At 39.7% G+C, this 15,135-nt stretch overlaps 1 protein-coding gene across 2 annotated transcripts in view; it reads right to left on the reverse strand.

Annotated features, from left to right (window-relative positions):
* Positions 1–13,582: 13,582 nt before the first annotated feature.
* Positions 13,583–15,135, reverse strand: part of TULP4 (TUB like protein 4) — a 125,618-nt gene continuing 124,065 nt past the window's right edge. For both annotated transcript variants that reach the window (XM_074168363.1, XM_074168362.1), the window contains one exon: positions 13,583–14,222. In XM_074168363.1, the coding sequence (XP_074024464.1) occupies positions 14,106–14,222 (117 nt within the window). In that variant the 3' untranslated portion in view covers positions 13,583–14,105. The remainder of the gene's footprint in view (positions 14,223–15,135) is intronic.

Below are 15,135 nucleotides of genomic sequence, written 5' to 3' on the forward strand. Positions count from 1 at the left end.
TTGACTTTATTTTTGTGACGTACCATAAGACACTGCTGCAGTCTGCAGTTCCCTGATCTTCTCTGCCTTTCCAAAGATTATATTTGGTCCCTACAGCTGCAGTCCACATATTCATTCATCACCTGCTCCATAGGAAAGTCCCCCTCTCAGTGAACAGGTGTGATGAAATAGCATGAGCCATCCTGCCTTCCTATTCCTACCCCAGGTGCACCTTAGGAATTGGTGATTGCTTTGTGGATCCTCTCTCTTCATTCTTGACGCACTGTTATAAAAAGTCCCTGCCCCCTCAACACACCTTTACCATCACTGATAGATCAGGTTTCTTTGAGGCTTGCTGACATGCTGTATCACATGAATCATAAAATGGTTTGGGTTGGAAGGGACCTTAAAGACCATTTTGTTCCAACCCCCCTGCCATGGGCAGGGACACCTCCCCCTAGACCAGGTTTTTCAAAGCCCCATGAAGTTGTTTTTATTTTGATTTTTTTTTTTTCCTTCATAATGGCTTGATGAATACCTCAAGGGAAATAAAGAACAGGGCAATAAATGGAAGCTATTAGAATGCAACACTGAGGAGCTGAAATGATGGCTTATTCAACCACTCTGAGTCAGGCACAGATAAACGTTGTTATAAGGCTTCTCTGTGTCACTGCATTAGAAAAGTCATTGTCAGGAACCACCTGGGAGGAAAATCCAGTTAATTTGGTGAGCTTGCTGTGTATAAAGCTCTGGGAGCAGCATGCAGCTCACGGCATCAATGAACCAAGGTCAGAAAATTCAGCTACTGGTGTCATTTGAAGTAGCAAAGTTTAATAATGCTGTTTGAAGACATCAGTGTTGCCGGACTTTGTTCAGATCCAACAGCCTTTGGTAGCTTCAAAGTGATGATTAAGCTTTTAACAACAGTGTCTTGCCTGTTGGTGACATATTTTTGCACTGGAACATTTAAGCTTGACATATTTATCAGTCAAAACCCGATTATTAATACAATAAGAATGATATAGATTCATTGTTTAAAAGCACCATAGACAGACAACATCATATTTTTGCTTTAGATGTTAATATACTATAAAACACTTGTAAGATTCTATTTCAAACACAATAAAAGTCCGAGTCTTACAAATAGTGAAATGATTTTACTCAGTATCTCCCTTCATCTTTAATCTTCTGGTAGGAAGACAGTTGCAGTTTGCACTTTGTTGAAGTAAAGGCATTACTGATTTGAACGCATGCATTAACAGAAGAGGACACACGCGACAGTAAACGTGAAAGGCATCTGGGATGGTGATGATCCAAACATCCACTCCGTATCCAGATTCTTCCAGGTATCAGTTGCTTAGCCACAACTTGCGGGACTAAGAAAAAGAAGTTTGCATTGCAGCAACTGCCTCCAAATTCCAGCGTGACTGTTCACGGTGCGAACTGCCACAGACTGCTGGGACCTCCTTCTTTCATGTTGGAAGAAAGGCTAACGAAAGAAACTTATTGACAGCAAGTATTGTCCATCACAGGATTTCGTGTCGCCTATGTTTCAAAGACATCTGTTGAGATCATCAGTGCTTGGAGCTACACCCGCATGAGTTTTCCATCTCCTAACTTTCCCTCACCTATAAAAGCACTAGCGCTGTTAACATCCCAAAGAGAAGACATAGGCTTGTTACAGCTCCACAAACATCAGCCTCAGGGAAGCATTCGACTTCATGGATGCCCTGAATCTTATCCAGGCTTGTGTTCCAACCATTTGATATTCTGGGCAAGGTATAAAATGGCTGCATCCAAGGCTAAGCTCAAGAATAGTTATGTCTTCAGAGATAATTGTGGCTGATTTGTACCCATCACTTGAGGCACAGACTGTATGCAAAAAACTCCACCAGCTTTTCATAAGATAATTTAGGATGTCTGAGGTTTTTTTCCAAATCACTGATTAGCTCAGGGACTCACTTATGACATGGGGAATTTATCACATAAACTTACTCTCTTCTGCCACAAATTTGATGAGGCTTGAGTTGCTGATTGGACTAAAAACCTTTCTGCATTGCTACACAGTTCTGTTCTTGAAATGAATACTTGCTTTGGATCCTCCATTGCCTCTCTCTGCACCTTTTTTTGGTCATCTTTTGGACATATCAAACCTTACATAAATTTTGCAGTTTGTGTATCATTTGGTAGGGCTAATGACCTGGTGATGTCAATGCCCAGTTAACACTGTTCATTCTTTGGATTAAATTCATTCTGTCGTAAGAGAGATGATGATCTCAGTAGGAGTCACACTTGTAACTCATCCAATGTTGCCAGTGCCCAGGGAATACACAGGGACTCCTTCGGTTCTCTGTGTTGCACAACAGTTAATATTTGTCCTAACGAATTCTTCCAACTCCTGAGCACTTTCCAACTCCGTTCTTTCTGTTGATACTTGAAAACATCTTAAATTTCTACTTGGACACCTAGTCATAATGTTTCTGTGAGGGTGAATCACTTCTAAACCAGCTCCTCCTGATATCATTATGTGCTTCTTCCCAAACTTTACATACTTTAACAACATCAGAGAGGATATTGGCCAGTTAACAGACTGACAGCATCTGCCTCATTAGCACTGACTGCGTTTGTCTCAAGCTCTCATACTTTTCAAACTAAGCTTCAGCACCCACCCGATATTTTGAAGTCATATGTACTTACAGGTCTTCATGAATTATCTTGAAATTAATCAGTGAAATCATGGCTGTCAGTTGTTTCATATGATTACTAACTTGATCATTTAATTACCACCAACTTACCTATTTTGAGAGTGAATTTCGTTGTACATCCTGTTCTTTGAATCTCTTCAGCTCATTACTTCTCAATTGCCTGCTACAGTAAGATGCTTCCAAAAGAGCGTAAAGATCCAATTTAAAGACACTTGACGTCATCAGTTGTCTGTAAAACTCTACTCAAAAACAATTTTAAACATCTGTTCTTTTGATTGAATTGTTTTCAACTTGGTCTCTTGCACTGAGTAATCTACACATAGTCGATTAAGAACAACTTCGAGAACGTGATAAATATCATTTCAGCTTCATGAATTCCATGTTTTGATCTTTCAGGCCTGACCTCCAGCTAAGGGCGGCTGCACTTCTTGCATCTTTTCTTCATTGGCTTGCTTGTAACTTCACAGATGCAAATAATCTTGCTATGAGGTTATTCATTGTTACTCCCTTTGGATAAATAAAAATATTTTCCTAATGGATGCAAACGGCTCTTAGTATACAACATTTTCTATTTCAGAATATTGAATTTTAGATCATAATTTTCATCATCTTCTAGAATTTTATTTTTATTCTCTTCACATTTAATATTCACACAGTAACAATTTCTGCAAAAAAAAAAAAAAATTTCCATGGTCACTCTGTTTCTAGTGATGATGGCACAGATGACCATGACTGTAGATATTGCACTGAGATATCTGAATACAAGTGATTTACACTAATGCATCATCTCATGAGTTTTGTCCTTACTTCTTCTGAAGTAAGGTATATTCTGTCTCACACGCTGCTAAACAATCCCTGGCAGCTTCACTGACTTCCCAGAAGACTCTCTCTTCTCAGTTGCTATTGCCTTGTTCTTTGGACAGCTTTTTCATCATGAAGCATCAGTACTTCTGATGATACTCAGTGCCACGCATTTTACTCTCACTCAAGTTTCCCATGAGGTCCAGAAGTGGAACCCAATTGTGGATTCTGGCAGCTCTCTGAAGGATGTTCTCTCAGTTTATAGTCTGAGAGGACACTTCATCAGTATCTGGAAATTCTGAAGTTCATAGCAGAAATTCCACTGTGAATTATACATACACCATGGTTTTTGGAAAGATGTCCACTCTTTTTTTCACACTCACTGACATGTTCTGTTGATCAGACACAGTTCAAATCTGCTAAAACCTGTATAACTTATAAACTGTGGATGGAATTATTAGTAATATATAAATAGGAATACTAGCAGTGGATTTATGAAGAATCAGAGAATGGTTGGAATTGGGAGGGACCTTAAAGATCATCGAGTTCCAACCCCCCTGCCATGGGCAGGGACACCTCCCACTAGACCAGGTTGCTCAAAGCCCCATCCAGCCTGGCCTTGAACACCTCCAGGGATGGGGCATCCACAGCTTCTCCAGGCAACCTGTTCCAGTGTCTCATCACCCTCACAGGAAAGAATTTCTTCCTAATATCTAATCTACATCTCCCCTCTTTCAATTTAAAACCATTACCCCTCATCCTATCACTACACTTCCTGACAAAGAGTTCCTCTCCAGAAAACTGGAATCTTGGTTTTAGTGACTCTCTAAACCATACAGATAAAGCCTGTCAAAATGAATGTTTGCCACCTCAGACTATACCAGCTACCACACCAGCTCAAGAAGAAAAATCTTAAGGTATGTTCATAGATCTGATGAAAACAAAGATGCTTCCCTCATTAGAAAGCATCATAAAATGAGAGAGAAGTCACTTAGAAGTCAAATCACAGTTACATGACCTCTTAAGATGATAATGCATTTGGCAGTCTCTGCGTGAGGCAATTAGAAGACTCCATGATGTTTAAATCACTTTAGTATCTTTGGTACAACCACCTCATAAAGACTTTTTCAGCCTTTCAGATTACAAAAAAAGTTAAAAAGTCCTAAAGGGCTTTGAAAGGAAAAGGAAGAAATTCGTCTCACCAAAACTGTGCAACAAAGGGAACGAAGATACTCTTGTTTTAAAAACTAGGACTATCACCTCAGAGTGGAATGAGAAAGGAGGAGAACAAAGAAATGTTTCCTACTGCAGTTCAAATCTCACCTTCCTCCTTATCCATGGGGAAGTGAGAAATGGAAGAAAACGTGGAACAGCTGGAAAGGATAAAAATATCAGGAGATGCAACAAAGCAAAACACTCCCCCGGATGAATAGGTTTCCCTTTGATCAAATGAAAAAAGATTTGAAATGTGTCTGTTTTAAACAGAACAGAAAATGAGAAGATGAAGTACACAGCTATAATGGATGGGGAGCCAGATGAAAGGTCTGAGATGAATCTCGATCGGTATGAAGTGCTCCTTTTTTTTTTTCTAATCTTGTACAACTCCCTCACAACTAGGTAATTACTTAGCTCCTGAGTGTATCCCATTAAGATTGCATAATGAAAGCTGGGCTGCTGTTGAAAAAATGAGCAGTAAGTAGAGATTGTTATTTTAATATTGACGGTTATTTTGATAGTGATGCCAATAAAAAAAGGAATATGCTATTGACCAGAGAACACCAACAATAACCTGTCTTGCTGAAAAAGCTCATGATCTATCCAGTATTTATTAAATCATATATACAAGTTTAACTATATGTATAGCTGTTGTATTCCCAGTTTCTTCTTAAAAAGCCCCTGCTTAAATATTGTTCCCTCACTGCACGTCTGCACATGTCCTTCTGACCTCTAAACCAGACAGCATAAATAGAGGGCACTGGGGACAAACAGTCCTTGTACTCATCTAAATCATAAAAAGAAGACAGCACTATTATCAACAATCACCAATCTGAGTAATAGAGGCCACTTCAGAGGCCATTACCGCAAACGCGAAGTTGGAACCGTTGTTTCCCCCATGTCTATCACTTTACATTCACCTGAGTTCCACCTGTCATTTTATTGACAAGTTTCATAAAGACTTTCTGAGATTCTTGGCAATTGGCCACCGTCTCTACTATTTTGAATAACTTCATATCATCTGTAAATTTGGTAGCTCAGTCTTCAAACTCTTCTCAAGGCCACACACGAATATGGTGAACAGGTGAGGATCCAGCACAGACCCCTGCAAAATTCCATCACAAGGATCCATGCCAGGATTCTCTCACTTGTGCCATAAGTGGGATGTTTATTATGCAAGGTAAGCTACTTTACTACCTTTTTTCATTTCCTCGGCCCCCAGAATGGTTATTTTAGGTCAAAACCAGAGAATGAACACTGGCCATCACAGCATTTTATTCTGTTATTAAAGACGACAGGACAGAAGAATCCTTCGTGGTAACGTTAAAGTTTCCAGTATATCAATGACAAAACGAGAAGTACCACAAACCCCAAAGGTAATCTCCTTAAAAAGGAAAACAAGCAGAGAAGTAGCGTAAGAATTGGCTGATATCCAGGCAGACAGGAACATTATTACCATGAAACCTTTGCCATCCATCCTCCCATGCGAATGACACAAAGTATGATGGGCTGGTACACGCACCAGGTTCAGTGGAACCCGTTATTGAAAAGAGAAAGCATGATGGCTTTTTATTGACTGGCCATTTATTATTCAGGTCGTTCCAGCCCAGATTTGTCACCTGCTTTAAAAGTATTTAAGGTGCTTGACGAGATGCAGAATACAACAAAAACAAGTCAGGACTTTTCTAGTCTGCAAAATTTTATTAAGCAACAGCTGGACAACTCTTACAACTCCAAATCATCAAGGAAAAATAGGGCAATCAGTCCATTCTCTCAATCATGTAGACAGTAAAGAATTTGGACAAACCACATTTTTATAGGGAAACCAACAACGCTTTCTAGGCACCTCCTGCAAAATCTATTACACAAGATACATAAAAGGAGAGGCAGGTCAGGGTAGTTTTTAAGTACAATGGAAACCAGGTATACCATGGTATACTGAGGAGGGAAAAAAAGAAGAAAACTTGAGATTCCAAAAAATAGATTTAAAAAATAGTATAGGTATGTAAAAGTACACAAACTGTGTACCAAATTTCCAAAAGCCTTAAGAAAAACATGCTGGGCTTGCTAGCTTAAGAACGCATGCACCTGCATGACTATATGCTCATTAAATAAAAAAAAAAAAAAAAGAGAGAAAAAGAAAAAAAATCCAAAATAAAGTTCAAGGTTATAGTACCAAAATAATGCATTTATAAACAAATGCAACTCCCCTTCTTTTTCAGGAAACACTACAGTGCCTTTTCAATCAAATGCATTTCCATGCTATTCCACAACACCATATATTTTATCTACAATAAACAACGAGATCTTGAACAGACATAGCCTTCCCCAAACGCACAACACAGAAAAAGGAAAAAAAGCAGAGAATGCAGAAACAGTGAAACAAAAGGAAACGAAAACCAAAACATGTATCAAGCAAACAAAAGAAACAAATGGAAAATTAGGAAAGTTCTGAACGAATAACTTGAAACAATATTGGTAGGAATTACAAGCTGAGCACTATTCCAATGAAATACTTGAAACTCAGGTGTCTGGTCTGCACGCTGTTCAAAAATGTTTCTCTTTTATTACTATTTAATCCATATCTTAAACCATCTTCTTGGCCAGTAAGATAAACGTTCCACAAATAGACAACAGGATTCAGAATTGCTGAATCAGATCAGATTTTTAAATTTGTAATAACGTAAATTGGAGGGGAAGGATTAAGAATAAATTGGCAGGCTTTAACATCATACCATCTCATTTTTATATAGAATGCTTTGTATAGGTAAGTATTTGGTGTTTTCATTTATTTAATTTTAAGTCTCACAAAATCATGTTTTGATCCTGCAGTAAGCTCTGGGTCAGCAAAATCTGCGCACTTGTACAGTGCTCAACAACAATGAATTTGCCTTGAAGCACAAACTTCTCATTATAGATCCATTTGCAAACTCAAAAGTTGAAGGGCGAAGTTTTTACTTTTCTTAGCAAGAATTGTTTCACTGCATCCTATTTCATTGTTCTATTTGGTTAATTGCTTTTGTCTTAAAAATCTAATTTTCTAGCTGCACCAACAATCAAACTGCCCGAAGAAATTATCTCCTGATACACCGTCAGAGATATCAGGCAACACACAAAGCTGTCTTTTAATCTGAAAACTTCTCTGCAGGATTTTTTTTTTAAGAAGAAAATTAAATAAATACAAAGACAAAATAATTCGCATAGCCCATTGCTCACAAATAGTAATTAATCTTATTCCTTTGAGAATGGTGCATGTAAATTCCAATCCTGCAAAGAGGACTTGTGGTGTCTACCTTCTGACTACTCCTGAGGGTAGCAGGACTCTAGATCGGTATTTGCTGATGGAGGATTGCACTTGTCTGGAAGGTGAAGGGACTTGAAAATGAAAAAATTCATCTACCAGAATTTTTCCATTTTTTTTTGTCAGCTGTATGATAACATTTGCTCTCTTACACTGGGAAAACTATTATGTCAATCTCTAAATAACATAAACAGCTGTGATGGAATTCTAGAAAGGGGAAGAAAAGGCAAAAATCTGAATGACTGCTCTATGGCCAGGATTTTACCTCTTGCATTCTTCAGGGGAGTTATACGGAACTGTCAGTATAGTTGTTGGCTAATGCTTTATAATTTTCTTAAGTGGATATACGGGTCATGTAAGTCATTCTTACTTTATAATCACACAGTAATGGGAAAGTACATTTTGGGTTGGATCCTACTCTCTTATGCATCTTGGCGCAGTGAGGCTGGAAGCTGGCCCTCTGTCACCATGTCACACACATGACTCATCTGTTACTTACCTCCAAGCCAGATTTACTGGTCTGGAGTGGTTTGGGCACTGCAGAAAAGTGCAATTTCTAAACTGTTGCTCTGGGAAACACATTCTTAAAAGCTAGTGAAAACTTACTCTGTCTTCTCTCCCCCTTTTCTCAATCAAAGCAGTTTTTGCACGTGTTGCTCTATTCATATGAGGATTTAAACTGTTTCTGACAGATAACAGGGCACTGAGATAACATACGATCACACACATCAGGCTGCAAAAAGCAAATGCACAGAAATCGTCTGAGGCAACAATCAGGCAAGCTCTGAAATCTGTTCAGAATTTCTGAGAGGACACTAAAAAGACACATCAAGGAAAGCCCGGACCTACGGAAAGTCTAGGCTCAAGGCTTCAGCAAAGTCAGATATCTTTGTCTGACACCTGTACACCTTCATGCATCTTCATAAAAACAATGGAACAAAACCAGAGAGAGAAATGTGGAACTGTCTGTTTTACTTGTGGTTGCATCACAGAAAATTTATCTGAGATGAACCTGTGTATAGATTTACTGTCAAACAACCAAAATTTGGGCAGCCCGTGGCAGATGTTACTGCTACCTCTGGAACCCAGTGCAAAATTATTAACGTGATAATTCCCTTTCTTCCTCTTTCACTAGCCTCCTTTTCATAGTTTCTTAGGGTGTTGCAGAAACATGATATTCTCACTGTTTCAACCTAAAATTTTCCATTCTATGCATGGTGCTCTTCATACCAGACTTAAAGCATCGATTCTTAGACTCTGTTAGAAGCTATATTTCAAGGATATCAGACATGTTTTTTTCAAAAGAATCAGGTTCTCTGTTGCTTCCCTTTGCAACTCCAGTGGAGCAGATTCTGACTTCAAATGGCTGCCATGGCAACTGGCATGGCTTTCTCTGCCCAAAGCCGCTGCAGCCCAAACCCCGCAGCAGGTGCACGCTGCTCTTGGAGCAGACCTAGAACCATAGAATCACAGAATGGTTTGGGTTGGAAGGGACCTTAAAGATCATCGAATTCCAACCCCCCTGCCATGGGCAGGGACACCTCCACTAGACCAGGTTGCTCAAAGCCCCATCCAGCCTGGTCTTGAACACCTCCAGGGATGGGGCATCCACAACTTCCCTGGGCAACCTGTTCCAGTGTCTCACCACCCACACAGGAAAGAATTTCTTCCTGATATCTAATCTAAAGGATTATCTAGAAGGACAAGTGGAGGAAGGCCTGCTCCACCAGGTCTCTGATGGAGCATCTTGAAGAGGCAAAGCTGCTGCAGGCAGCATCAGGGCTCAGCTCCATCATCTCTGTGCAGATATCAGAAGCACTATGGAATATTCCATATTCCAGCCATATGGAATCAGCTGAGCCCAGCTGAAGAGGGAGTGTTGTTAGTCTGAGCAGAGGAAAACGTATCTACTCTCGTGCCTCAGTGAGCTTATTCCAAGCTCTTTTGCTTGTATCTCTGCATAGCACTGAATTAGGCCATTGCCAAACCCTACTAAACTGTGCAATGAACTTCTTCCAAACGGAGCCTGTATCGTTATAGCCTCTTTTATCACGTAACCCACCTTATTTTATATCTCAAGAAAAAGCACTGTACTAAGAAGAAGGAAAGCAAACCAAGCCTTGTATTTTCAAAACCACTCCCAACTGAAATATATAGCTAGAAACACAGGAGGAAAACAGTGGAGAAGGACAGATTTCTGCAGGTCCCAAAGAAGTAATCTACACTCTTTGTAGTCTACGCACTCCTCCATAGCAAACTTACTGCCTTCAGCCACCAAAAAAATATTTTTGCCTGCCTGCATTATGAAATTTTGCACACTATCCAGCAAAACCAGGTTTTCCTAGATGCATTTTTAACTTCTTGCAGTAAAACATACTGCTAACAAACAATTACTTACAAAGATGCTCTTTGAATATAAATAAGAAAGTGTGTATAACTCACTGATACATAGTAATAAAATAATCCCTAAATCACATATTACATAATGCAAGATAAATAATTTGTCTTTTGGACATTAACAGAAAATCTGCATTAAATTATCTTTAAAAAAACCACTCAGAATTCCCTCAAAAAAAACCCCAAAACTCAAAAAACAAACCCAACAAAAAACCCATAAAACCCCTAGACTGTCACAATTATTGCACAACTAAAAAAAAGCTTTGGAAAAAACATACTTAACTACTGGAAATTACCGTATGTATAAAAGAACTAGATATTTCTGAACATTTTCCTACATTCTTCCTAGAAGAACTCAGTTATCTACAGAAAAACTGGGTTTTACTAACGGAATACAAAATGTAACACCTATCTTTTGGCTGAATGCAATAGCGATCTTTAGGATTTAAGTGATTATTTCAGGAGGGGGCTTTTAAATGTTTCCTATATTATATCTCCATGAAAAATAAAACAGCAGTCACTTTGAACTTCTTCTTTGTATAATTTGGGATCCAGTTGCACACTCACATATTTACATAATTCCCATTCCTTTCATTAAAATTCTATATATTTGAGAATATTTTCTCTCTCTAATACTGGGTATTCTCTATGCCATTAAAATCCTCAATTAAAGGGACTCTTAAATTATTTTCCAAAAGATAAATAAAAGATCATCTCAGTCTATAGGATTTTCTGACAAGTAAATGGTAAGGATGCTGGAAATTGCATTTATTTTCCTAATTTATGATAATTATTCCTCGTGCTTTGCTGGGGCAGAAACCAAGTCTCTTCTATGCCAATATCCTCTGTAAGTGCCATCAGAAGGACACAGTCATGATTTGGGCCAAAGAAACCAAGTTACTAACTCTGCTACTTGTTTTATTTGGTTTCATTTCTTGGTTCTCCATTAGCATAAAACCACTGCTAATTGGAAAAAATTGGCAACGAGTGAAGAGGAATCCTGTTCCTTGGAAGGTTAAAGAAACTGCACCAAGAAGTCCTTCTATTCAGGTTAGATTTTGTTCAGAAAAACCCCACAACATGTTGTTTCCATGTAATAAAAATTTTGGCTTAAAACTACAGGTGATGTTCCTTCCAGCCGAAGATTTCTAACCTGACTGAGTGGCCCTTCCCACAACAAGCAAGCCATGGTCTGTTTCTTCTCTTGTGGTGTTCAGTGTGTGGTGTTGTACTCTAATTAGGGTATGATTCGTTAGCACAGACCTTAGGGCAGGTGAGGACTCTCATCAGCCAACTTTCCTCCCTGTGTATTGGAATCAGCGGACTGAGAATTCAACCGTCTGTTTTTACAGCATATAACTCAATATAGACAAAGGGCTTAACAGTGGTTCCTCCACAAAAGTCCAAGAGAAACACTTTCATTGATTTTAAAGGGACCGGAACCAAATCCACTTCAGTTCCTCTGTTCCACACACATTATACATGCGGGCACTCAAACTGCTGAATAAATCATGCACGTGAGAAAGAACAGAAATGGGCCTAGACAACTGATGGAAATTCAACAAAATTAATCAAAGCAAACAACAGTCTGCTAGATGCCAAGGGGAACGTTGTGCCTGACCATTCCCACACGCAAGGAGATGCTGCTGAGCTTTGGGGTAATACAGGCATGGTACCATCTACTTCCCTCCTCCTTCCTTCCTGCCTCTGCTTCCTCCCTCCAAGGAAAACATCTTGCAGGTGGTTCTTCCTGGACTTACCCTGCGGGACCTTACTTGTGGATGACCTGCCTTGTCATCTCCTCTCTGACTGGCATTAATCCCTCCCTCTCTGCTGAACAGCTCTAGTAGGCTCAGCAGAGCAGAAGTTATAAGGTCACTGCATGTTGGTAACCTCTACTACAGCAGGTTCTTATCTTATCCGATATGTTCCTCTAGAATAAATCAAATGCAACACACATCTGCCCTGTCACTAGGATTTAAGAAAAGCAACGAGAGAAAATCACACCTATTCACCTTAAGTTATACTGAGTTTTTCAAGTAAGAAGTTAAACTGGGGATGAAAGACAAAGATGAAGTAGCCATCAACACCTCAACCAACATGACTTTCTCAGTGTGCCTTTCACTTCAAAAGACTTACTATGACATGAATACTATTGGCGTTTGTGTATTACTGGGGAAACTACTTCCATATCAAAACATATTCCGTAGCAAAATGCAGGCAAGGAGGAGAGAAAGCAAATAAATATGTGCACAACACATGGACAACACAGAAATTCTGTGTAAGCAACCCTTCTGAAATGCTCAACAGGTCTGCGTGTCCACCAGAAAGAACTGCAGAGAGTCATGCTATGGTTTTTAAGCCTTCCTCTGTAACACTCCATGTAAACTTTGGCTTCTCGCTCTCAGCTGGAGCATTATATTCTCAAACCACAGTCACAAAGACTACTCAAGTAGCAAGGTGATAAAAGGGATGATTCTGTCCATTTTTTCCTTCCTCTTTCAACTCGTTTGTTCTCCAGCCAGCCATGATGTTTCCTGTCATGAAATTGCTTTCCTGAAGAAATTGCTTCCTGTAATGACTTGCTATCTTCTGTCTCCTTCCTAATTCGAGCACTGATATACTGTTGATTCATACTGATTGCCAAGACTGAATACTCTGGGCCTTCTCATTCACTCGAAAGACTTTGTTTATAAAGTGTAAACACATTGAAATGAGGAGCATGTACAGGCGTGGCCTCGGAGGTACGTCTGGTCACACTGTACCTCTCCCAACTACGGGCCAAATTGGAGAATACTGCTGATCAATACGAGCAAAGAAGCAACGCTCATAATTATTTCCTCCCCTGCTTGCTGTCACCGACTGAAAGATGTTTATCCCCAATAACAAAAGAAGCAATGCTTGCAATTATTCCCTCCTCTATCTTCTGTTCCTACTGAAAGATGTTTATCCCCAATAACAGCACACAAAACAAGCAGACATCAACTTCTTTGATACAGTGGGTTTCAAAATCACCCATTGGTAACAATTTTGTTTCTCTTTTGAATAATACATCATTATTTATAAATTAAACATTGACCTACATAAGCCTCCTTGGAACTTGTGGTGCTCAGTTTTTATCAGAGATCAGAGAAGAAACACGTGTTTTCAAGTATTATAGCTTCTTTTTTTTTTCTTTTTTTTTGCTGCTATCACTGATGTTGTTGTAGTAGTAAGTAGTAGTACAAACTGGACCAGAAAAAAAGTTATGTTCCCTGTTTTAAAAAGAACAGCATGATATAAGGCAGTCTATCAAAAAGAGCAGTCTTTTTTAATCCCCCTATGAGCTTACACCAGCTACTGTAGCAAACACGGCAGAACCATCACAACAAGCCAAAAGCCACACTTCCCCATGTAACACCAAACGGCTCTCAACCCTTTGCTCTTTCTGAGACCCAGCACGACGCTTAAGAAGAAAAGAAGAAAAAAAAAAAACACCTGAAAACAAACGAACGAACAAACAAACAAAACAGAAAACAGCCCCCCACCCTCCACCCCATGACTGATTAGAGTAAATGCCCTTCTGTTGGGCACCAAGAGACTATTCCAGTTTTACTGCCGCCTTCGTTCCCAGGCACCTCTGCACACCCAAAGCAGGCTGCCCTGACATTTTCCGGTTTGGACTTTATCAGAAGGTTAACATTTTCCTCTCTCCAGTCTCTGCTTGTTCATTTGAGGCGTTGAGTCACATTAGCCAGAGCAACAGCAAAGGCTTGCACTGCAGAAAATGGGTACTGAAAGTCCAAAATGTAAGCATTGCCATCAATCCTTCCAAACTGCATCACCTGGGAAGCAGGGGAAGAGGAGAAGGGAAGGAGAAAGAGAACAAAGTCAAAAAAAAGTGAACCACAGAAAGGGAACCAGAGAAGAATAAAAGCGAAATGTTTTTGCTTCTTTGTAAGAACACCTCGCCTCCTGAGCTAATATGGATGGGGCTACTCACAGAATGGGGTATGATGCCAAAGAAGAGTAAAAGCACTGTACTATTATTTGTCCATATTTGGCTGCAATATTTGACTCTAGAGAGTAAATTGAGCTTGAAAACATGCTAGACCGTATACAGCATTGGTATAAGTAGATTGTCACTAATTACTCCGGCAGATGTGGGTTACACCAGCACCATGCTTCCTGCAGGAAAACACCATTCTCTCCCTTGCAGAGAACCTATCATCAGCCCATCAGGAAAATAGATTTTGTTTTCCAAGAAAGGAGGTTTCAGGGAAGGGGAATAACCCATCTCTTGAATCTAGCACTTCAGAGCCAGTAAGCTGCATGTTCTTGGCAGTTCTGTTTCCCTTTTCATAAAGCTCACTAGCACATAATTACACCAAGAATGAATTAGCAAAGGGGCAGTGGGGGCTGTTTGAAATGTAAAGCAAGGCTAGTCAGGTTGCTCGTTGTGCTTCCACAGGGAATATCTGAAGTTTGGCCTATTATTACTGCTTTTTCACTTGCTTCCTCAGAAGCCCAGATGGTATCTGCTCTACAGTGAAGTTCCTTGAGCTAGAATGGAGGTGTTAGGTCCCAGTCCGATTGGTCCGGGAGGGACCATGTCCAGTTTCTCACATGAGACTGTCTGTGGAAGCCGAGTCAGGCTTTGTTCCCCCACCAGCAAAACCTGTGGCCAGGTGATTTTGCCCAGCTGTCCACCGGCACGTATTCATGGCCATTTAACTGAAGAAGAAAGATGTAAATGGC

This window comes from Numenius arquata, chromosome 2, assembly GCF_964106895.1.
Source record: "Numenius arquata chromosome 2, bNumArq3.hap1.1, whole genome shotgun sequence".
NCBI classification, from domain to species: domain Eukaryota; kingdom Metazoa; phylum Chordata; class Aves; order Charadriiformes; family Scolopacidae; genus Numenius; species Numenius arquata.